Source organism: Medicago sativa, chromosome 6 (assembly GCF_051527215.1).
Source record: "Medicago sativa cultivar Bolivia chromosome 6, Bolivia_mono, whole genome shotgun sequence".
Lineage (NCBI taxonomy): Eukaryota > Viridiplantae > Streptophyta > Magnoliopsida > Fabales > Fabaceae > Medicago > Medicago sativa.
This window is the reverse complement of record NC_140754.1, coordinates 54,882,866-54,908,108: the sequence shown is the minus strand read 5'-3', so window position 1 is coordinate 54,908,108 and position 25,243 is coordinate 54,882,866. Positions and strand designations below refer to the sequence as shown.

The window sequence follows — 25,243 nt, the reverse complement described above, 5'->3', positions numbered from 1 at the left end:
AGCTTGCTACCCCTTCAGGACTTAGCTTTCTCTCATGTCATGCTTTGCCATCACCAACGAATACTTGCTTCACTCTTTTATTCTCAAGAAAACATTTGAAAGCCTATGCCTTAGGACATTGTTATGAGGGGTTCACTTATAAAAAGACTGTCCAAGGAAAACAGCTCGAAGAACGACCAAAGGCAAGAGGCGAGCAAACAGTGCAGTGCTGCACTGACTTACTCGCCTAGGCGAGTACAAGAGCTCGCGAGGCGAGCTGCCTTACTCGCAGCTGCGAGCGAAAGGCGAGCAACACCCCCCCTACGGCCTTCGAGCTCGCCGTGGCGAGCAACTTACTCGCGAGGCGAGCTATAACAGTCCAGAATCACCCAAAATGGTGGTTTTGATCAAAAGACCTCATATACAAGTATCCCAAAGCATAATATGACCCTTAGGAACATTTAAACCTGTAAAAACAGTCTTAGAGCAAGTATCCATAAGCAAAACAAGCATCACATGAAAAGGGCAAATAATTTATATGTATAAACCCTAACAAAACAACTACTCTTTCACAAGCAACACACAACCCATGGAAAGGATCTATCTAAGAACTCACCTTTGGATGATTATAAGTAGACTCACACAAGCTCAAGCTCTTGACAACAATTTATCCACAAACCCTAGATATGAGAAATCTTTGGTGAAGCTTGCACCAACTCCCTTGCCAACAAACTAAGCCTAATCTCTAGTCTAGTGAAGGTTTGGAAGATGATTGAGTGGTGATTCAAGTTTGGGTGATGAGTAGTGGTAATAATCTTAGAGAGAAGGAAGAGCAAAAGAGAAAGATAGAAAACCTAGAGAGAGAGTGGAGAAAATATTATGAAGGTAAAAGTCCCAAAATCAAATAAATATCTTCCTCAAGCGAAATTCCAAAAATGCCCCTCGCCTTAAACGCACGCATTACATCGTTATCAGGTCCTATTAAGCGGGATGTTACAGTGATTAGTTATTACAATTGATGGATATATTACATCTATAAAGAGAGAAGTTCACACTGTATAAATTTTAAAGTTGACTTTGTTCTTCCTCTTTTAATAAAAGTGATTATCAAATACATATTTATATGCAGACTTGTGAGTAATCCGTTTTTCCAATATACATGACTTGTATAGACTTATTACTTCATCTCAACATTCAATAAACCACATACATTATCAACACCACCATATACAGGAACATTAAAGTTCAAAGCTCCTACCTTCTCAAATTGTTTTGTGATTTGACGCACTAAAATTGGGCAATGAAAAGACAAATCCTTAAAAGTAAATAAAGTTGATTGACAATTCATTGCAAAGATAAATGATAACTATATTGAAATGAACATTCTCACTTTTAAGTAGTTCACCTTTTAAAAAATAAATAAAGAAATCATAATGATTGCACAATTGTCTTCGAAATTCAAAATAACCAATTATATAATGAGAAATCATCTTACCTAGTATTACTCTTTCAGTAGGCCTCTAGCAATCATTATTCGAAGAAGTTATCTGCCTTTTTATTCTCGTCTTTATGAAAGAGTGCGCGGATAATAGTATCATAAGTTACGGCATCAGGAATGATACCATTATTTTCCATTTTTGACAACAACACCTCTGCCTCCTCAAACAAGCCCTCTTTACAAAGTCCATTGATCATGATATTATACGTTCGGATATTTAGACTATAACCCTTAATAAAAAGATCCTGAAAAATCACTTGTGCATTCTTAAGTCTTCCTTCTTTGCATAGTCCATCGATAAGTATATTGTATGTGTTAATATTTGGTTCAATGCCTTGGTCTTTAATTTTCTTGACCAGTGCAATTGCTTTGTCAACTTGATGGTTTTTACATAAAACATGTAAGAAGGAGTTGTAAGTGATTACATTGGCAGGTTGACCTCTATCATGCATCTGATCAAGAAGCTCCCATGCATGAGAGATTCTCCCAGATTTTCACAAACCATCAATAAGAGAGTTGTAAGTTACTGTACGGGTTTGCAATGCATTTCTGTGAAGAGATTCAAGGCTTCATCAACCATTTTGATCTTACATAATCCATTAATAATGATATTGTAGCTGTTAACATTAGGTATCGCTTTCATTCTGCCAATGATGTTGATTACATGTTTGGCCTCGTTAACTTGATTAATTAAGCAATACCTATCTATTAGAGAGTTATATGTAACAACATCAGGTTCCACACATTCTTTTATCATCATAGCTATCACATTTTCTGCTTCTTTCACATTTCCTTCCTTACAAAGAGCATCAACCAATATATTAAAAGTATAAACATCAGGGTTGATTTTTTCAATACCATTTCATGAAACAAACCAAATGCTTCTTTCAGTTGACCAACAATGCAAAATCCATAAATTAGAGAACTGAATGTGACAACAGTAGGAAAAAAATTCTTTACAATCATTTCAGAATATAACTCATAGGTCTCGGTCACCAATTTCTTTTTACACAAACTATCAATGATTATGCCATACATTTCTACATCGGTGTTGACCAATTTCCCTTCAATCTTTCTCAACATTTGCAAGGCCGCTCTTGTTTCCCCAATTTTACACAAGCCATTGATCAAGATCCTTTAGCTAACTTGGTTCAAACGAAATCCATGTGCAAGCACATGATCGAGAAAGTGCAAAGCTTCCTTGACCTTACCATTAAGACACATACCATTGAAAAGTGTATTGAAGGTTATGGTTTTCGGGTGATGACCTAATTTGAGAATCTTAGCAAACATAGAAAAGGCAAAATCCATTTCAGCCAGGTGGCGGTAACAATTAATGACAATGTTGAGAGTAACAATAGTTGGAGTAATACCATTTAATTGCAATCAGTGATAAAGGGAAATAACAGCTGTGTAATGGTTGTTGTTAGTCCTAACAATGGAACCTAAAATCTTGTGAGAGGGTATATGGGTTTCTTGGTTCGATGAATGTTGGGGGTGGAATGGATGAATCCGTGTTTTTGGATTTGGAGAAGAATCAGTGAATCAAGCATCAATGGAATCACTGAATGTTGGAGATGTATCTTCTGAGTTTTGTGTCTCGAGGAAGGGAGAGAGGTAGTTGTTGGGAGGAAGAGAGAGATGAATCTCAGTTTTGGTTCATGAAGAGAAGAAGAAATTTCTTTAGTGATGATGGTGGTTGTTGGGAGGGAGGGAGCTGGTGGTGCGGTGGGGGTATTAGGAGAGGAGGTGGTGATATTTGTTTATTTTTTTAATTATTTAATGGGAATAAATAATTAGCTGGATTTTTTTAATTTTAAAATTAAAAAATACACATGTGGCATTTGATTCACCTAAGTGAGATGAATCAAATTGAGGTTGCAAAAGGGACTAAACTCAGGGGTTAAAATATCCATTTTTTTTTAAGGATCTATTTGGTTCGAGAGTATTGGAGGGGAGGGGGAGAGGAGGGGAGCAAATTTTATTGTATTGTTAAAATTATCCTTAGATTAATTTAAAATCTCAATATCATTCTTATAACAACATTTATTATTATTAGGTTATATTATTCTTGAAACAACTTTTATTATTATTAGGTTATAATTTATATTATCTGGTACCAACTTTTATTATTATATATTTTTTTTTGAACAAGTCAAAATGGTATATGATATAACAAAATAAATGGTTCATCTCGCACAAGGTGTGCAAAAAAGAACCACCCAAAAGTCTTACAATGTTAAATTAGAGATACCTCAGCACATAAGACACACGAAAATAAGAAGATACAAAACAAGTTACAATAAAACACCCATGCACAGTAAAGGGTGTCACCACCAGTCAGTGTAACGGTAGGCGAAAGTAGTCAGACAAGCCTTTATCCATTGAAAAGACACCTCTTTACGTTGTTTATTATTTGATGAATATCCAAGGCCTTCTAATTGAAAACTCGATTGTTCCTTTCCTTCCAGATTATCCAAACACACGCGAGCCATAACAATTTCATGAATGAGTGTGTAAATCGCGGCAACCCTGCTATGTGACTGAACTGGAAAATAAGATTTATTTATTATAATTATCAATGATAAAAAATAATTCCTTTTCTTCAAAAATTAACTCATTTAATTATTAATTTAACGATTTAGTGTACCAATACACTCAAATTTTTAGGTGTACCATAGAATTTGCCCTAAAATATATGTAATGACGTGTAAATTGTTTTACACATGTAGATTAAGCCTTGTCAGCGACAAATGTGCCACATCATAAAAAAAGTGACAACTCATCTAATTTTGTGCCAAATTTTTTGTTGGGAACTAAAACTGTATGAATTTAAAAGGGGGGCCAATTGCATGAAGAGATCAAAATAAGAAGACCAAAACTGTAATTAAACCAAATTGGTATTAGTTATTTGGACTGGATACCGAATTTTTAAAAAATTTAGAGAGAGAAAAATTGGAAGAAAAGTTTTTGAGACTGAAATAAAATTTGATATTATTTAAGTGATTTTTTTATGACATATCAATGTAAAGACTTTAAAATGTAAAGACTTTAAAATATTATTATCTTAATAACTTAACTATTTAATAAATAATTTACCAATTTCCTTCAAAAAAAAATCAATTTACCAATTTAATTTTTAATTTGACTTATATATAAATTCATGAGGATTAAATTGTTAAATTATTAATCTAATAATATATTTTTTTGAAGGAAATCTAATAATATTTTTAGATCGTTATTCCAAAAAAAATATATATTTTAAGATCGTTCCAATGATATGTCATATAAAAATGTAATTTGAAACATGCGACAAGTATGCTTCCTGTTTCTGTGCCATCTTATCATTCTGAATCATATAGCATCTTTTATAAGTTTTAATTTCAGTTTCTCTGTTTCTTTTCATGAGTTTTTCATTGTTTTTTGTACTTTAGTTCTTAGTCTATATAAATACATATGATATGATATGATATAGTGTTTAGTTCTTAACTCTGGGTATGTTGTATTTTAATACATTATAAATTGCCGAAGACATATTGAGCCAAGAGCTTCTTAAAATTGATGAATACATAGATAGATAGTTTTCTGGTCTTAGGACAAAACAGTATCCCCTTGTATTTCAAACTTATTCTTATTCTTTTTATGTTTCAGTTACAAGTTTTTGGGCTTCCTCCTGCTATTTTCATATCCAACTCCTGAAACTCAAACACCAAATTGAGTTTCACATTGCTTTCAATGGTGTTGCATTGGGAGTTCTATATAGTTCTCTTATACCAATTGTAAATGAATACTGAAATCAGAAACATGAGAGTTTATCGAAATGCTGCAATCTTATGGTTCATGCATTTTTGAATTTATATGTTTATTATTTAAGACACTGAAAATTCATTTATATATAATTCTTACATTTAGAAATTGTTAATGTATTCCTTACTCACATTGGTACTTTTGATGCCATTGTCCAGACACTTCATTGTGATTGTTTCCCAACGATTACATTGTGCATTATAAAATGAAAGTGAAGTAGATGACAACGACACAATTAGAAAGAAAATAAATTAAAATAGATCACAGGATTGAAAGAGAACAATAAAATAGAAGAGGAAAATGTAATGAGTAATGAGAAGGAAACGAAAATAGCAGAAAGGAAAAAAAGAGTAAAATGTAAAAGAAGAGGACCTCTATTTCCACAGGCCAGGCTCAGCAGCCATCGCCCATTGCTGCTCTGTCAGCCCCAATCAAACACCCTTAACGAAACATTCCTACAACCAGTCATGTAGCTCAGATGTTTCCTTTCATTTCTTTTTTCGTCAGTCGTATTTTGCAGACACGGTGGCGTCCAAACGTCGGCAACCAGGCCACTGCTTTTATCTGCCCCACGGATCGCATACAGGGTTAAGAGAGGGTCAATTACTGGCCATGCGAGTAGTTTTAAGCTTTACAAATCAAAAGTTTAGGAAATGGCCGCATGGCTTAATTTTGAGCATTAAATTCATCTGATGGTTGAAAAGGAGTGAACGGCACTCCAGCGTTCTGGTGCGGACATTAGAGAATCCAGATCCTAACCAAACATGCACCAATGCCGTGTTTGATTTAACATTATAAAACCCGAAAAATAAACTCTCATTATTCATTCTCCACCACTTTCTCTTTCTCTCTAACCCACCATGGCCCCAAGAGAAGAACAAAAATCTTTACTATATAGCTTCATAGCTCACCGCGACCATGCATTCATGGTTTCTGAATATGTGAATTTCGAAGGTAATTACACCGGAATCGCAAGAGACTTTATCCCCGACATTCCTTCTCCTTCTTTTTTAATCCAACCAACATCTTCAAATGCACATCAGGGGAACTTACTTTCACTCACCTCGTTCAAGACCCATACATTTACTGTGTTGTTGCTATCCCATGTGTTGGATTTCAGCTTCCTATTTATTTCCTTCGACGTATCAAGGAAGATTTTTCCGATGGATATGCTCGAAATCCAGATCGCCAGTTTGGATGTAAATTGAAGGAACACATGCAACATTGTGTCAATCAACTGGAATATATTAGAAGTCGTGAAATAGTGAAATCTCGGGATTTAGAAGTCAGTAGTCGTATGATGGAAAAGATTAGGAGGGCTCTGGGTGGCAAGGTGAATTTTCAAATCCATCGCAATTGGATGCGGAATGTAAAGATGACGACAAAGCTTATAATTGTAAGTGTCATTGTTGTCAGTGTTTGGTGGAGCAGATGGAGCGGATAGTGAAATCACACTATACCATAAGTGAATTTAGAACCTTTTTTTTTTTTTAACAAAAGAACATTTATAGTTTCATATTATTTGCGTTTGAAAAGCTAAAAAATATATAATAACAATTTAATAATTACCATATTTAAAGAAAAAGTATTACTTCCCTCAAACATGGATTTAATTGTAACAAAAAAAACCATTCCTTTACCAACACATTTTCAGTCTTTTCTTCGTATAACTCTCTTCTCATAATGTGCGTCTTGTCTCCTGTCTATTCATGTTCTAACCTCAAGAAAAAAGTCTACGTAAATTTTGTAGACTTAACTGCCTTAAATGTTACCATTGTATACTTGTATGCCCCCAAAATCTCAACCTTTTGGTGATCTTTATGGCATCTCTTACGACACCATAAAGGGGACTGCTATGGTGCAGTTGTTTTTATGACTTTTCTGGAAAAGTCGCTTATGTGGCTTAATGGGAGAGTGCCACGTGGATGTCTTTTTAAATCGGTTATTTGGAAAAACGATTTTAAAAAGTTTTTGTTTTATATAAAAAATATTTTTTAATTTCTTTTTTATTTTTATTTTCATGTTTATCCCTTAGGATTGTGTTTCCTGCTCTGATACCAGGTTTGGGGTGGGGTTTTCAGCGGAATTTTCACGAACTTCTTTTAGCATTTGTTCGATTTTAAATAATCCTTGAAAAGGTTTTAAGAGTGTTTTAGCTCTTTGTTTTTGTATCTGAGTAAGATTTTCTAAATCTTCTGTATCTCTTAATAGATCTTCAATATATTCTGTATGATATATAACAAATTCTCTAGAATTGTAAAGAGTTTGTTTAAAAACAATTCTTTCATAATACAATTCTATTTCAGAGACTATGTCTTCTAGCCTTTTCTTGAAGAGTCTTAATTCTGTTATAAGATCTAGTCCAGGCATTATAGATTTTCGGCAGAATTTTCAGCGGAATTTTCTCGAGCTTTTTCTCGAGCTTCGTTTATAAGTTGTTCAATTCCTTCTAATCCCCAAAAAGGTTCTAAAAGAATTTTTGCTCTTTTTATTTGAATCTCTGTGAGATTTTCTTGTATTTCTTCTACCAAATTTTCAATTAAATCTATATGAAATCTCACTAAAGTTTGTGCCCTATAAACTATTTGTTTGAACGTTATTAAATCATAATACCATTCTATATCACTTACTAAGTGTTGCAACCTAGTTTTAAACAGTATTAATTCCGATTTAAGAGTTAAACCAGGCATATTTAATTATAGTTTTTGATTTATGTTATTAACCTGTATTGATAAGGTTTTTATAGAATCTTGTAGCTTTTTCAACTCACTTTCTTTATTGATTTCGAAATCCTTTCTAGGAGGTTCGAATGAGGATGAAGCATCATCTTCAAATATAGTTCGAGAACTTAATGATTTACTAAAATCCTTTTGATCTCTGTTTGGTGATGTTATTCGAAGACTTTGGCTTCTAAACAATGGTTTTTCTGTTTCTTCAAACATATTCTTTTCTGCTTCTATCAAAGAAAAACTATTTCTTGTGATATCTTTAAATATTGGTGTTTCCAAAGTGATTAATGGTGTAAATAATTCATCAATATGAATTGTTTCTTTCCCTATGAATTCTATGCTATGATGTGAATTACTCAAAGCATAATTAATTCTGTAGTAAATTGTAAAAGGATGATTACCTTCTTTCATAAATGTTGAATCTTTTAGTTTATAATGAAAAACTATAGATTTATTCAAATCTATATCTTTTAGGGATAATCCCATCTGTAAATTTATATCAAATTTTATCTTTCCATATTTTAGATTGCATTTTCCTTTTGCAATTACTGCTTGTTTCTTATTTCTAATTCTAGAATCTTCTAGAGCTATTTCTAGAGGTGAATCAATACCTTTCATGAAGGTACTTTTGATTAGAATTTGAATGGTTGATATATGAATATAACCAATCTTTTTTCTTTCGTTCTCAGAAAATTTTCCAAGTCTTTTATCGATTTGTTGTTTATCTATAGTTGATATAACTATTTTTCCATTAGTTGTTTCGATTGGAATTGCTTCCTCTCCTACCATTATTCCGAATTTTAGAATATTTTTTCTTGACAAAAATTCCTTAAGTTTACTAAACTTTCTTTTAAAATTTTCTTCAGCAGTTAAAGATAAATCTGCTTCTTCAATTTTATTATCTATTATGCTATCAGCATGATAACTAGATGTTCCTTCAAAATATGAAACTTCAGACATATTTTATAATAATTCTTGATAAATTCATACCTGATTTTTCTTCAGAAATATGGGTTGTTTTGCTTCAGCAATCTGATCTTCTTCAGCAGTTTTTTCTGCTTGTGTTGAGTTTATCCCAACTCAGGGCGAATTCCTCCAGAGTATTACCTCAAGAATTCTCAGCTATAGTGTTTTACCACTATAGGACCATTAGTTTTAAAGAAAAACTAAGAGGCAAAGTTTATGAAAAACTTATATTATCTCAAAACATGGTGAATACAAATGAGCTTCGAGGCCCTTATTTATAGGATGAGAGACTCACAAGTTGGCCTTCATAGTTGGCACAACGTCTCTTTCCATTACAGCACACGGAAAAGAAATGACATGACAGAAAGAGGAAAACGACAAAGAAAATTATATTACATAATTGCCTTAGAGATAAGGCTTATCTCTAAATGGGTCCCATGCCCACTAATTTTCTACATTTTCTTCGTTGTTTGGTGAAACGTCACTGTCATACAACGATTCTTTGTCTGCCACGTTATTTATGTCTTTTGCACACCACTTGCATTGGTGTCCTTTGTATTTTTGAAAGTGTCGGCAGCACTCCTGTTGGATTGGGTCGGGTAGACGGCCCAAGTCTGCTTCAAGCCCGCTAAAGTTTTCTTCGAACTTTAGAATTTGCTGAAGGTGTTCTTCTCTTGCTTGCTTCCTTGAATCACTATAGACTAGAAAGCTTTCCTTTGCAGTAATTACCCTGAAGTTTGGTAATTTTACTCCAAATCTGATGAGAGTATCGTAGAATTTTTCCATTTGATGCAGAAAACATTCTGGTCTTGGATCTACATCTCTTCCATCATTTGTTGGATATGAATGATTTGAAATGCCAATCTTGATTAAGTGTCTGGCTTTAATAACTTCATCGTCTTCGAACCATGGATAAGTTGAAGTAAAAGATAAAAAGAACTCTTTACCTTTTGCGAAGCTATTATTGAATTTATAAGCGATTTCGCCTATATCTTTTGGAAGAAGTTCTAGTTCATGAATTTTTCTTCCTGCATCTTCTTGAAGATACATTGTTTTAATCATTCCACAATCATAGAATGAACTGACTAACTCTTTACTTACGCCTGGGACTGTTACGGCTTTTACCTCTATCCCGTTGTTGCTAGGATAAAAACATTCTGTTTTTAACTCTTCTGAGTAGTTGGTTAACCATCTCCAGTTTTTGTAGTAGTCTCCAATGGTGACTTCTTTAACAAATTTGCTTTCTCCATAGATAATTCTATCTACAGATATTTTCTTCTTAGTCACCATTTTTGATGGCTGGACTATATTGTTTGCTATTGCGACTTCCTTGTAAACAGCGTTGTAGGCTGTTTTTGCTTCTTCAAGGGTCTCATACCCTTTGTATCTGACATTTTTGCCATTTGTATGTAACTTTGTGGTTTCCCAGTTTTGGTAGATACCTTTCATAGGTCCATCAAAAATTACATAAGCTTTCTTTTTGCCTCCAAGTTGACTGTCAATCTTTTGGCTTGTTTGTTGATCAATGGATTCTTTTTCTTTTCCATTTTTTCTTTCTTCTTCTTCAACTTTATCGGCCCAAGATGTTTTTGGTAAATCTGCAAGGACAGTTGTTGGGTTTGTTGAAGATTTCCATCCTTTTGGTTCTATTGACTCAATTGGGATGTTTGATTCTTTTGGAGCTGAGTATTTTACATAGTAGTTGAATTTTCCAGAATCTTGACCTAGCAGATCCCAGTTTTCAGTATTTTTGGATTCTGAAACTGTTGATGTTTCTTTTTTGCATAGTTTTTCAAGGTTTTGAATTGTTAATATCATCTCCCCCTCTTCAGAAAGAAGAGTTTCTAGACGATTTTTTGCAGAGGCAATTTGCTCCTGCTTTTGCCTGAGAGAATTCTGTAATGTCTTTATAGCTGCTTCCATTCTCTTGTCAATGCATCTGCAAAGCAATTCTTTTCAGATTTTATCTATTCAATATATGGGTGAAACGGTTGGAGTTTCATCTGCCATCTTACAAGTCTTCCATATTTATAATTGACGCGAAGGTCATATTTCCAAAATCCAGTTACATATTTGGAATCTGTTCTTAATAAAAATCTGGTTGGAATTAATTCCATTTGCCATTTTGTTAAGACTTTAACACAACTCAATGTTTCTAATTCATGAATTGGATATCTTGTTTCGGTATCTGTAAATGATCCTGAAACATATTTACAAAGTAAAAGATCTTCATCTTTTATCTTATTTTTAATATTTTCATAAGAATAATCAATCTTAGTATCTTTTGATACTAATCTTTCTGATGAATCAGAGAGTTTGTCTAATTTCTCTTTCGAGCTACTAGACTTAGCGTACTGGGTTGCTCCAGTATCTTTCATTCCTTGTTGATGGGTTACATCACCAACATAGTTTCCCGAATCATCAAGATTCAGTATCGCTTTACCATTAGGTAGAGCTCTCATACAACCTGCCCAGGTTGTTTTATCAGCATCAATCTCAACAATTAAAAAATCGTTTTCTGTTGGATTGTATAAGCTGGGTAAAACTTTAATTTTTCTTTTAATAGTTTTTACAGTTAGAGTATCTTGTTCAGTCCATGACCATGGAACTTTCTCAGATATCTTTTTTTGTAAAATCTTTCTTTCAGTTGCCAAATTTTTGAAAAATCCTTCATTGGCAATATAATTCAAACATCCTAAAAATCTTTGAATTTGTTTTCGGTCTTTCAATTCATCAGGGAAAGCTTGGATCTTTTCCTGAACATGTGGAGATAAATCGAGGGTGCCATTTTCTTTAAAAATAAGGCCTAAATACTCGATTTCCTTTTTGGCTAATTGTGATTTCTTTTTTGAAATAACAATTCCCTTTTCTGAAATTCTATTTAAAACAATTTCTACATCTTTAAGATGTTGTTCTTTAGTTCCTTTTGTAAAAACTAAAATATCATCAATATATGCCAAACATATATGTTCTAATCCTCTAAGAGCATTATCCATAAATCTTTGGTATATAGATGGTGCTTGTTTTAGTCCAAACGGAAGGACATTCCATTGGTAATGACCTTGTGGACATGAAAAAGCTGTTAAAGGCTTAGTTTCTTCTGAAAGTCTGATTTGATAGTATCCTGATTTTGCATCAAAAGATGAAAACCAATCACATCCTTTTATTTTTTGCAAAATATAATCCTTTCGTGGTAATTTATAAGAATCTCCGATTGTAGCATCATTGAGTTTCTTATAATTTATCACCATTCTAGCTTTTCCTCTTTTTATTTCATTGTGATTTGTCACATAAAAAGCGGGTGCTGAATGTGGACTTGCAGATGGAGTAATTAACTTCTTTTCTTGAAGTTCTTTTATATCTTTTTGAAATTCTAATTTATCTTGAACTGAATAAGGCATTTTATATTTTACATTAATCTCCTTATTGGGATCTCGTAATTTGATTGTAACAAGTTCATGATTTGTATTTTTCAGATTATCCAAAGGATCTTCTGAACATACAGCATCAAGTTTTTGTTCTATTTCTTCAAGATTTAAAAATAATTTACCTTCTTCCCAAATACTTTTTAGGTTTATAAGATTTTCAGAAATTAATTGAATAATCTCATTTCTAGTTATAATTTTTGTTGTTATAACTTTTGTCTTTTCTTTGGGGTTTGCTAAATTTTTCCAAAGTAAAGAAATAGTTTTAACATTTTGCACAAACGGTGCATATAACTTTAAAAAGTTATTTCCAATGATTAAATCTAATCCTGAATCATGGAGATAAATTGTTGGTATGAAGAATTCATGACCTTCTATAGTAATTGAGATGTTTTTCAAAACAAACCATATTTGATGTTTTGACTTATCTGCAACGATTATTTCTTTGGGTTTTCCTAGTCTTTCCCAATTTCTTGATATGTTTCGTTTTCCAAAACATAATGTTGCGCCTGTATCTAAATAGGCTAAAATCTCCTTCTTACGAAGTTTTATTTTAATAAAGGTAGCACTAGGGTTTCCTTTACTCAAAATCTTGGTTTTGCTCATCTTCGGAATCTGTACAGAGTTCATAGAAACTTTGTTGCTCCCAATCAGAATCTGAATCTGATTCTACTGGTTCATAACCTATTCTATAGATCATGTTTAAAACTTGTTTCTTTTCTTTAGAAACTTTCTTTGGACATTCATTAGCATAATGTCCTGTTTCATGACATAACCAGCATGTGCATGATTTTTTACCTTTAGGACAGGTTTTATTTTTTCTAGGATACTCTCTTTTTCTTCTATAGAATTTTTTCTTCCTATGTTTCTTTTTATCATAGGAAAATCTTTTAAATTTCTTTCTTCTAGGATATTTTCTTTTTCTCCTAGTTTTTTCACAACCATATGCTCCAATCTTTCCTTGGATTCTATCACAGCACAATCCTATTCGTGCATCTCGTTTTGATTGTTTCTTTAGGCATTGTTCTTGCATCCAATTTCTAAGGATAGAAATTCTAGCTCCTAAAGTATCTTTAACCTTTCCTGAAGATACTGCACTGTTAAATTCAGTTTGGATTATTTGGGACATTGCCATAGGTAATTTTTGGTAAAGTAATTCGACAACTTTTTGGTTTTCTCTAGTGTCTTTGTTTAAATCATAATATAATTGTGAGAATTCACAAATATAATTTTCTATGTAACAAGGATTACATATGGATAGATTCATTATTCTCCATAATTTTTCGGCATTAAAAGCGATATTTGAGTCTACCGTATCTTGCCATCCTTTAAATTCATTTAAAAGCCATTCAAAGACTTTATTAATCATTCCAATACTATTTTCTGCAGTTTGTTCCTCGTCAGGTTTTTCAGCTAAAAATTTATATGCATTACCTTCTGTTCTACACAAAAGATAATTAAAAATCTGTTTTGGAGTTAGATTTTTTAAATCACTATCTAGCTGTATTTGGATAATGTTTTTATTATACCAACTTCTTATGGCTTGAGCTAGATTGTCAACACAATCAATGTTTAGAATTCCACTTCCATCATTTACACTATGTTTGGGAATATAACTCATAGGAATTCTTTGGAATTTAGCTTGAGAAAATTCTCTATGGAATTCTGTATTCCAATTATAAGAGGGTCCTCTTTTTGTTCCTGAGCTTTCGCCCATTTCTAATTGTTCTATTTTAACGAAATTTCCGTCGTCTTCTGAATCATCATCGGAACTAAAGTCGTAGACAAAATCTTTTAGATCTTTAGGTTCAGGTTCTTCCTTAATGGAATCTTTGTTTCGTCAAGCAAAGCTTTAACTCTGGTTGTGAGTGTATTATTTTCTTCACTCATCTAGCTATTTCTTTAAGTTTATTCCTTAAATCTTGAGCTAATCCTTTATATTCATTATATAAAAAATGATCTTCATTTTCATGGCTTTCATATAAATATTTGTTTAAAAAATATTCAGCCGTTGTATCACACCATCTAATTTGTGCTTTAACTAGGGTAATATCTTGATAATTTGGACATAATATAAAGGGTTGTAAAATACATTTCCCTATTGGTCCTTTAATAAATTCCATTTTTTATTTAGACTTTTAAAGCCGGTTTTCCACAAACTGATTTAAAATGTTTGACTTTATTGGAAAAGTCATTTGGGTGACTGTACCGTAGAATTCACCCACCATAAAATCCACTGAGATGATAAGTTATTAGGGTCGAGTATTCAAGGACAGCATTTAAAGCAGGTATGTCTCATCAATTCGTGTAGACTTTTTTCTAGAGGTTTGAACATGAATAGCTAGGCAGTATGCATGGTATGAGAAGATATATAGAAGAAGAAAAAAAATAGAAAATGTGTTGTTGAAACCATGTAAGAGGGAAGAATTTTTTTTATAGTTTTTTTAGTATGATTGTTATTAAATTATTATTATTATATTTATCTAACTGAAAGAAAAAAGAAAAACAAAGAACTATGTTCTACCTGTTGTTTTTCACTTTAACTTTCTATTTTCTCGAACTCCTCTCTCTCTATAGCCTTGACAAAAAAACTCTTTTGCCTACCAGTTGTCTTTCACTTTCACCCGATCCTTTTTTATGGCGATCAATTTTCTCATGTGTTTCTAACAGAATCACATACTCAATCTATTCGGGAGCCTTAAGCAGTTCCAGAATGAGTGAGACATCCTTGAAGTAGATATAATAGTCACAAGGAAGGAGGTTTTGAATTGTGACCCTTTTAAAAAATAAACTTGTAACTTAAAAGTGATTCTCAAGTTGAAACTTGGAAAGTTTAAGTTTAAAGTTGACTTCAGAACGTTCTGAAATCTGAGTGCAAAAACAGTTTAATAAAGTAAATGTGTTTGTGTGTGTTGTGTTTGTAGTAAATAAAGAGTATAGGGATGAGAAGAAGGACACACATAAATTTTAAGTGGTTCACCCAATATGGGTTAGTCCACTCCTCTAAATCTTGTGAGAGTTTCCATTATGATGCTTGAGATAAACTCTCAAATCCTGCACAATATTGTAAGGGTTAGTCCACTTCTCAGCAGGCTTGCACCTTCTTGCTAAGTTATCCACTTAGACTTTTACACCTTCTACTCAAACTAACATTTTAGTACCCCTAAAGGTAGATCAGACTTTCTTTACAATGAGTTAGAGTTTGAATGATTGAAATCAGACAAGAGAAGAAGAAGAATAGAGGGGGAATTTTATCATTAAAAAGATAAGAGAGAATTAATTCACACTCTTAAAGATTTTAAGAATCTTTGTGAGATCAATTTTTCGCTAAAGCTTCAAACACTCTTATGTTGTTTTCTTGTATGCTTTGAAAAAATGCAAGTAATGTTGAGCCTTCCACTTATATTTATATTGTTGTGTTCTTGAGAATACATCAAAATGTTATTGTGTTCTTGACGTCATCATGATCTTCACCTGGGTTCATCAGATGCATGTTAGATGAATTTATGGGCAATGTCCATGTGTAGTATCATTTGCACGTACATCAAAATGTTGTTGGACGATGTCTTTCTAGTTTTGCCTTGAAATGTGTGTAGGAGAAAGAAAAGTGGATCTGCATCTTCATGCTCATGCTTTGACTGCATGAATCACTTCTTTACAACGAGAATCACCTTCGGTTTTCTCGTGTACTTTAACCGATAAATTCAACTATCTCATTAACATCCCACCAACTTGCAATATTTCGATTAGATAAAGCAAGATTTTACATCTCTATCTCATTACAACCAATCAACATTACCGTGCAGAGACTCTCTGCTGTTTTCAGTTGGACATGCTTTGCAAAATCAAGGAACTTTAAAAGGTTTTTTACTTGCTGGTATTTTTCTACCATAAAGTATGTTTTTAATATTCCTTTCGTGTCTTCTATACATTAGATTATTTCACAAGTCTACTTAATGAAACATATGTGATGACAAGTGAGAACAGACTACGTTCTCGCAAACCCTTCTTTCCTCCGACTCAACGACAATGGTGGATGGAATCAGCGATTTATCAGATGAGATATTGTGTCACATTCTCTCTTACTTCCAACCAAACATGCTTTCCCTAAAACCGTTATTTCCCAGAGGTAGACCCAACTATTCTATTCACTCCGTGTTTTCTGCTTCAACGAAAACGAAACCATTAAAGGCGATGATGGCTTCTTCTATCGCTTCTTACGTTTTGTCAACAATCTCGTGCTCTCTCCTTGATATTCAACCCACAAACCCTTCAAAACGTTTCGTCTCATCTATTGGTTTGATGGAGTCTGCATGCATGATCATTGCTTCTTCATTGAATGTTTTGTCTCATGGATTGAAGCATTGAAACTTCGTCGTGTCGAGAAATTTCATCTCTCCCTCTATTGTCACACTTAGAAGCCCATTAATTTCATTTCCCTAACCTTAGTTGTTTTCAAACTTGAAAATTTATATGTTGGAAATGATACTTTGTGTGTTAATCTTCCATCACTCAAAACCATACATTTGACATCAGTTTATTTTTAAAGTCAGAATGATTTCATAAATTTTTTCTGCTTATCCTAACCTAAAGGATTTGCATATTGAGACTATCTATTATAAAAAACATGATGAGAACAATGCTGAAGAAAGGTTTAAATCATCAACCTTATCTAAATTGGTAAGAACGAGTATCAATTCAATGGTAATCGATTATCAAATAATTTTCTTTTACAATTCCAAAACAAACCTAATGATCAACGTATTAGTATGAGAGAATAACCTAAGACTTTGATAAAACATTTAGGTATGGGTTTGTTACTAACATATTACAAGACCCCATCTCATAATTCCATATTATCATATTAATTTATAAGAGAATGCCACATTTTTCATCCACAATAGAATAACGAACAAAAATGGAGTACCACTGGTACCTGGTATGGGAAATTCACCTTTTTAAAAGTACCCCTCCCTCAGAATGGTCACATTGGAAGAGGTGGTCGATAACAACTACATTTACCGCATTACAGAATGAACAAAAGAGATTCTAATTAAGAATGCATCTATGCCATTAAATGAGTCCAATCATTGATGTGTAAACACTCAGTTAGCTCAATCATTGATGTGTACACACTCAATCTTAACTAGGAAAAATTCAATGAAAGTCTATGTTACAGCGGCAACACACCAGATTTAACACGATATACATTGAGCCAATTCAGATAGTTATTAGATAGATCATCAAGCTCTTCCTGCACAATCGTACAAGCGAATCTCCCTCAATTAAACGTTCAAACTGCAGGTGTAGGTTAGTGAGATGAATATGTGATACATACTTGTTCAATGATAGCACTGAGACTCCCCGTTTTAATTTGGATGGGCTAATTTAGCTTCTTCATAAAAAAATGATAGCACTGATACAAGGAAAAGAAACAAATATTACAAATATAACAAAGTGTGTGGAAATAACCATGGCAATTTTTAATTCATATAGTTGGCTTCACAATTTTTAATAACTTTACAGACTTTATTGTACAGATTAGTTAAATCATCATGTTCAACTTTAAAACTCGGTGAATAAGGAAAGAAAAAGAAACCACTATATTTCTAGGCAACATATAAGCTAATGCGTAACAAAATATCATCTTACCTAGCTTTACTCTTATAGTAGACCTCTAACATGTGACAATATTTCCACGTTTTAGGTTCCAAAAATCTGCATGAATTGAAACCGTGTAATAGTAATGGAGAATCTTGCTGAGGTACTTGGCTCAAAAGGGTTGATTAAAAAAAAAACAATTTGTTAGGATTATAGTTCAGTGTTTATACTCATTAAGGTATTACAAACTCTGCATCTGATTTGGAAATGGAATCTGGATTTTTGTACAAGTCCAAGGAGTTTCAATTGCTTGAATCTCATGTGGAGAATGGAAACTGGGATTACTGTGTTGGTTTTCTTAATTCTATAGGGGATATGTATACTACGTAGTATTTGAAACTCGTACTTGATTTTCATTGGTGGAACAGAAAAGTGATGTATGTAGAGAAAGAGTGACAGTAATCATGTGTGCATGAACTATGGTAAAATGTGTGTATGTGGAGGAAACTCATACTTGATTTTCAATGTTTCACATGAATGAGTTCAAGATGGACCAAAACTTCCATTGATTCAATCTATAAAAACCCTCAAATGAAACCAATTTGAAACCACTTAGTCATGATTCTCGTGAAAGTGAATGTTATAGAATTTGGATCAAAACCTAGCTTGAGAACCTTTCCCAAAACAGAAAAGGCGAGAATCATTTGAGCCATGTGGCATTAACAATTAATCAATGTATTCAAATTCATTGTAGGAATACTTGGAGCAAGTCTCTTTAAATCCATTTGATTGGAAAATGAAATAACAAGTGGGTAATGGGTCTTGGTCTTAACAAGTGAAAATCATGTCGAATTCTTCTATGGATGAAGTATGCTGCTTTTGAAGCATGCGACAGAAAGAGGAAACGTTGTTATCAATATCAACATCATTCTGATTGAATTGAGATTGTGAAGTGAAGGAAAGAAGGAAATATCATGTAGATACAAGATAACGAAAAGGAATGGACGTGGGAAGAAGTGAAAGAGACTGAGACAATGTTCGTAAGAAGAAGCAAGCATCTGTGTGTGTCTATGGAAATGACAGATTAAAACGCAATACAAACATTGTTAGGTTAGGAATTCAAATGAAAATGAAATTACAACATAACTGGGAGAAGAAAAAGACTTGTGGTAGAAGATCCGTAGACGGTGGAAATCAGGAGAAGGAGCAAAAGAAAGAAAAAGACTAACCTAAATTATATATTTCACCCTCTTACATCACCGAAAACATTTATTCCATCAGCCTAAATTAGTTCTCTTTATATCATCCAACCACAAGTTTTCATTCAATATAGCTTGACTTGTAAATAATACACACAATAATAAAATGATGGGTATAGGCCCTTTTTTTAATAAAACTAGTATGGACACATGTGTCAAGCACGGATTACAATTTTGTCATAATTGAGAGAGAGATGGAATATTGCAATGTATCAAGTGTCAACTAAATCCAACGTTAAATAAAAGAGTGGTGGTTGAACAACAAATAAGTGGAAAAATTCATATAATTATTAGGGGTGTAAGCGGTTCGGACTAAACCAACGAAACCGAAAGTCCAAACCGAACCAAACCGAAAAAATATCCGACCTTGTTTGGTTTGGTTTGAAACCGATCCGAACCAATCAAAACCGATCTAGTTTGGTTTGGTTCATGGTTTTTCATTTCGAGATCCGTGAAACCGATGAACCAATCCGATGATAATCTCACTCCTTATTTTACTAATATTATCCTACCTCACACAAACTTATGGTTAATCCCAAAATTAAAGTCCAACATAAAATACTTTTTAATCCATTCACTTTCTCTCATCATTATCTTCATCTCATCTCATCAGTCAGACTCTTTCATTTCTACTAAAAAATAAACCCTAGCCATCAACCACACCAAACCAATTGTTCATCACCATCGGCCACCGCTACGATCGTTTATCTCTTGGTTAGTTTTATCATGTTTATGCCATTGATTTGTTATTTTGACTATGTTTTAATTTTAGGATGTGCTTTTTGGAATTTTTGTGTTTGTTGATGAATGATGCAAGTATGTATCATGGATGATTGAAATATTTAAGTTTGATGAAGTTGTTTTTGAAGAATGATGGATGAATGAATTTTGGATCATATGTATGAAATATTGAGTAAGGTTAGTTATGAAAAGTTGTTTGAAAAATAGAGAACATGAAAAAACAAAATATGAAATACAATTATACAAAGTTCTATGAAATATTTTTGTGAGAATATAAATTTTTTTTTAATTGTATTATTAAACAAACCGATCAACCGAACCAATCCAAACCGAACCAAACCGATTAGTTTGGTTCGGTTTCTTTTTTGAAAAACAGTGAAAACCGAACCAATCCGAACCGATGAAGATTTCATCAGTTCGGACATTTTTTTGACTGAAAACCAATCCAAACCGAACCGTTACACCCCTAATAATTATGGCTTAAAATTTTGAATGAAGATGTGGTATCATTTTCACTTGTGTGGTTGCTCATTCTCTAATGTGTCGATCCACATTAGATAAGATTTGATATTGGATAAATGTCAGAAGGTATGTTATTCATGCTGCATAATTTCACTTTTGTGTTGATATGGAAATTGAGCTTGTATTCAGGCTTTGTTGATAAGATCCAAGATTTACAGCAACACCAAAGTTACTCATAGATTAGATTTTTCCATCCTTCAAGTCTTTTTTAAATTTGTAAATCAAAGTTCTTCTCATAGTGACATGAATTTTGTTACCCTGAAAATGAAAATAATTCATTAAAATTACAAAACAGAATTTTTGTTAAAGAATAAGTGAGAGAAAAAAGTCGAAATATACTCACATATGCATTCATCAAAACCATGTCAAGAGAAAACGACTGTGTGTCACGATTGACATCACGAATGAATCAAAAACGGATAATTCGAACGACTATGCTCTATGATTACTTCATTGGGTTGATCTCAAAGATGTTATCGGAAATTTGTGCCATTCTAATATTGTTTTTCATATTGACAACACTCTAAGGAAAAGAAATGGGTAGATGAAATGTTTAAAGAAACAAGAGGTATATATAGGTTAATAGTATAAGTATAATATTATTTGAAATAATATAAAAAAAAAAATTATGATGTAATAAAACCAAAATGATGCAATATAATTGGCTTAACAACATAATAATAATAATACATGTACGAACAAACCATGCACGGATAATCCGAACAACTACAGTCTATGATTCCTTTAATGAGACAACCTAAGAAAACAATGATATATATAGGCTAATAGTATAGGTAGAATAATATTTGAAACAATATAAAAATAAAAAATATGATACAATAAAACAAAAATTATGCAATATATTTGGTTCAACAAAACAACAATGACACATGCTAAAACATGATCAACCTAGAAAATCGAATGGAATAAACAAAATACAAAGGAAAGAAGGAGATACCTTTGAAGATTAGAAAGCCTCCCGGAGAAAGGAACAAGGAAACTGGAGATCGCAAAATCCCGAAGGTACAACCTGGATAGGCGGATTATTGCGCAATAGTAGGAAAGGTGGTTAGAAAAAGGAACACACTGAACTTCCGAGCTAAGTTCAAGGGAAGAAACTGTAGGAAGTGTAAAAGCTGGAAGTTGGAAGTTTTCCACCTTTTATAAACCCCGAAGATTTGAGATCAACGGCTCACGAAGAAGGAAACCAAAGTTTTACCATTCAACGATCGAGGAACAACTTTGAACCAAGGAAAGCACTCAAGTAGTGCATGCATGCGGCGCAAAGCCCGGAACGCATGCAACACACGAATCAGGCATGTGAAAAGCAAAACTGAATAGCCATCACATCGCTAATGTTCCGGTTGAGAGCATTAAATGGCAACAACTCCCACTAACTTACAGTAGGGTGGCGCTTCCTTCTGGACAGAATGAAATTTCCCGACAAAGAGCATCAAATATTGTCCAACCAAAATCAGCGACGGGCACCCTTATCGAACGCCTCCTACCACTACTAAATCCATTACTCCGTAAAGGCATCAACGACTTGGGGGACAATGGTTATGGACCAGTCAGAAGATCAACCGCACGCCAACACGTGGCCGGACTTGCACCGTCTTAAGACTCCACACTCAAGGGAGCACGCCATCTCGTGTGCACCGTACCATATAGGAGTGCGCCTTCGCACAAGGATCACCCTACATGTGTCCTGCTCCGTCCCTAATCACACGTCGCATAACCCGGAGACAATTATGGCCAATGCGAGCATATATAAGGGTGAAATAGCTTCACCCTCAAGGAACACATCACTTTTCACAACACTTACACACTCTTTCTCAATTCCATTACTGACTTGAGCTTCGGAGTGCTAACATGCCTGTAGTCACCTTTCGTTCCACCGCGAAGACTCATCGCCGCCATGCCAGAAACTGTTACCGTACAGCGGAGCATTCTTTGCCGCCGTTACCACTCAACTGCTCTCACCGGATGGATCAACTTCTATGCTCTCTTTCTTGCTGATTATTACAATTTTTATCTCTTCAATTCCATGATTATAATAAGACTCAGCAATGTGTGTGGCCAGCTATGGATCTGGTTTTGACGATTTTGTCTTTGGTTACCCTCCTCGAATGAAACGACAAAGTCATACAAAAAAAAACGGTGTACAATCCCATGCCCGGCTAGCGGTGGGTTCACATGAGCGGTCATGTTGAGTGCGTTCACTTTAATTTATAGAGTTAGAGTATGAAGTAACATTGACTTCCGGATATAATTGCAAAGAAGAGGAGTGCTATGCATAGTGTCTTTTTAACATTCACTCTAACACTAACTCTCTTATTGGGTGGGATCTATATATGTATCATACTTTGGAAATAGATGTCACATATATATAGTGGTAAGACCCATATGAATTTCACCCAAAAGAAGAATGAGTGTTAGAGAAGACGCTAGAAAAAAGAGTGCCCTTGGCATTTCTCTTGCAAAGAAATGCCACAAAACTTTCAAGAAAGTGTCACTCATTTAAGTTTGTGTGCAACTACTTTGGTGTACCAATATCCATAAATTGACCAAAGTCAAGATTTGTATTTGGACAAATATTCAACTGTAACAAACATTTTAAATAAATCTCCTAACCAAAGCCATAAAGATTTAAGCACATAAAAGCAAACTATAGTTGATTAGTTCACATGTTGTGTTCCTACAAAATTAGAAACTTTTTCTATTTCACTTCATGCTTGTATACAATCATTTACCAAAATTAGGTAGGACATTCATAACTCAATGCACTCCACCCCGCCTGAATGAGCATGCAAAATTATTTGCTATGGAATCAAATAGATAGAATGCAGAACTAGAAATCAAATCGAAAAGAAGAAAAACAAGGTTAGAAAAATAATGTCCGTGGAAATTACTATTTTGCCCTTCTAAGGGGCATTTTGGTAAATTACAAATTGGACTCCCCTTGCCTATATATGTGAAAAGAATAAAAAAAAAGGGAGAGAGAAACGGGAACGGGAGGAAGAAGGGGGGACGAGAGAAAGAACGGAAGAGGAGAGGGACGAAAGAGTGAAATCGCCGCCGTCGACCTCGCTGTCCAACACTCCAATTTGCACCGATTTGCATTAGAAGCAAAAGAAATTAAGGTAAGCTTATTCTATCAAGCCCAATTTCAATTTCAATTTCATCCAAACCCTAACCCTTTTCAGCCCCAATTTCAATTTCTTCTACTAAACTAAATTAGAAAAATAATGTCCGTGGAAATTACTATTTTGCCCTTCTGAGGGCATTTTGGTAAATTACAAATTGGACTCCCCTTGCCTATATATGTGAAAAGAATAAAAAAAAAAGGGAGAGAGAAACGGGAACGGGAGGAAGAAGGGGGGATGAGAGAAAGAACGGAAGAGGAGTGGGACAAAAGAGTGAAATCGCCGCCGTCGACCTCGCCGTCCAACACTCCAATTTGCACTGATTTGCATTAGAAGCAAAAGAAATTAAGGTAAGCTTATTCTATCAAGCCCAATTTCAATTTCAATTTCATCCAAACCCTAACCCTTTTCAGCCCCATTTTCAATTTCTTAATGAAGGGTTAATTAAAGTTGCTGCATGTGTGTCTCCTTATTCAAAGAAAGCTTAATTGAAAGTATGGGGGTTGGGTTTGCAATTAGAGGAAGAAACAAGAAGAATTGGAGGTAAATTTTTGTACAAGTGATGGTAAATCATTTCTGTTTGATGGTAAATCATTTCTGGTAAAATTTGATATGTGGTCTGATACAGGATGTTGCTTTAGTCTTGGATTCATTTGGTAAAATTATGCCAGTATTGTCAAATAGCTTTTTTTCTTTAGCTACAATTTTTTTAATTTTAAGTTAATTAGTTTTAGTTTTTAAGTTGTTTACTGATTTTTTTTTTCAGGACACTTCTAGATTTTAATCTATGATAATTTCATCCCATAAGGTATGTTCTATGTAAATTTATATTTAAATTGAATATAAAAATTGTAGGCTCAAAATATTGATGCTGTAATTGTTTATTTCAATAGATTGTCTTGATAAAGAAATGAAAGTATGGGGGTTGGGTTTGTTTAAGAAGATACATGGGGACATGGTTGAATTTGATCTGAATGGTGTTGAATGGTAGTCTCTGTTACAGTCTAATATCAACCATTTTCCTTTGTATCTGATCTGGTAAAATTTGATATTTGTGTTTTTCAATTTCCAGTAGCAATATATGATGGATCAAGTGCTGCATTTAGTTGATAATTGAAATATAAATTGGAAGAGTAAAATTTAGTATCTAATTTTCTCATCTACTTTGGTAACTTCATAGTATCTGAACTTTCAGGATTGCTTCAATGAGGTTTTACTAAAATGTGTTCTTCATTGTTGCCTAATTGGATACTTTTGTGAGGAGGAGCACAACCTTTTGGTGTAGTAATACATGACCAATGATGTATTTTGCTTGTGTAAGGTTTATTGCACAAACTCGAATATGATGCTGATTATTTTGTAATTATTCTTTGAATGTGATTTCAGTCCATTATCTGGAAGGTGTTTACTATGAGAGAGAAATGGAAGGAGAATAGAAAGAGGTTCAATTGATTCACATATTTGAAATTCTGCATTTAACCTATGATATCAGAGTATGTTTAACAAAATAATAAATTACAGGGAATAGTTTGTCTTGGCTTGGTTGATTAGCATATGAAACTTGTTTGCC

The 25,243-nt window shown here is 33.5% G+C and overlaps 1 protein-coding gene, 2 long non-coding RNA genes and 1 pseudogene across 3 annotated transcripts; 1 reads left to right on the top strand and 3 right to left on the bottom strand.

Moving 5' to 3' along the window:
• Positions 1-1,272: 1,272 nt before the first annotated feature.
• Positions 1,273-22,447, bottom strand: LOC146915744 (uncharacterized; annotated as a pseudogene).
• Positions 7,981-9,154, bottom strand: LOC146915746 (uncharacterized). The gene is made up of 2 exons (XM_085718090.1): positions 8,145-9,154; positions 7,981-8,057 (listed from the first exon to the last, which is right to left on the bottom strand). Exons 1-2 carry the CDS (start codon positions 8,971-8,973, stop codon positions 7,981-7,983), a joined length of 906 nt encoding a protein of 301 aa, XP_085574216.1. The 5' UTR covers positions 8,974-9,154.
• LOC146915745 (uncharacterized) lies at positions 17,452-17,937 on the bottom strand. Its single transcript, XR_015014753.1, has 2 exons — positions 17,743-17,937; positions 17,452-17,658 (listed from the first exon to the last, which is right to left on the bottom strand). It is a non-coding gene; the product is annotated as an uncharacterized LOC146915745 (long non-coding RNA).
• Positions 22,448-23,898: 1,451 nt separating the features above from the next.
• Positions 23,899-25,131, top strand: LOC146915743 (uncharacterized). Its single transcript, XR_015013457.1, has 4 exons — positions 23,899-24,023; positions 24,112-24,216; positions 24,440-24,481; positions 24,869-25,131. It is a non-coding gene; the product is annotated as an uncharacterized LOC146915743 (long non-coding RNA).
• The last annotated feature ends 112 nt before the right edge of the window (positions 25,132-25,243 follow it).

Bases quoted from the DNA above. Each gene is read 5' to 3' on its own strand.
- LOC146915746 (XM_085718090.1), bottom strand. From the start codon at position 8,973: ATGTCTGAAGTTTCATATTTTGAAGGAACATCTAGTTATCATGCTGAT. The intron at 8,058-8,144 runs GTAAATCATTAA...AAATCAATAAAG, and splicing joins CAGAGATCAAAAGGATTTTA to AAAGTGAGTTGAAAAAGCTA.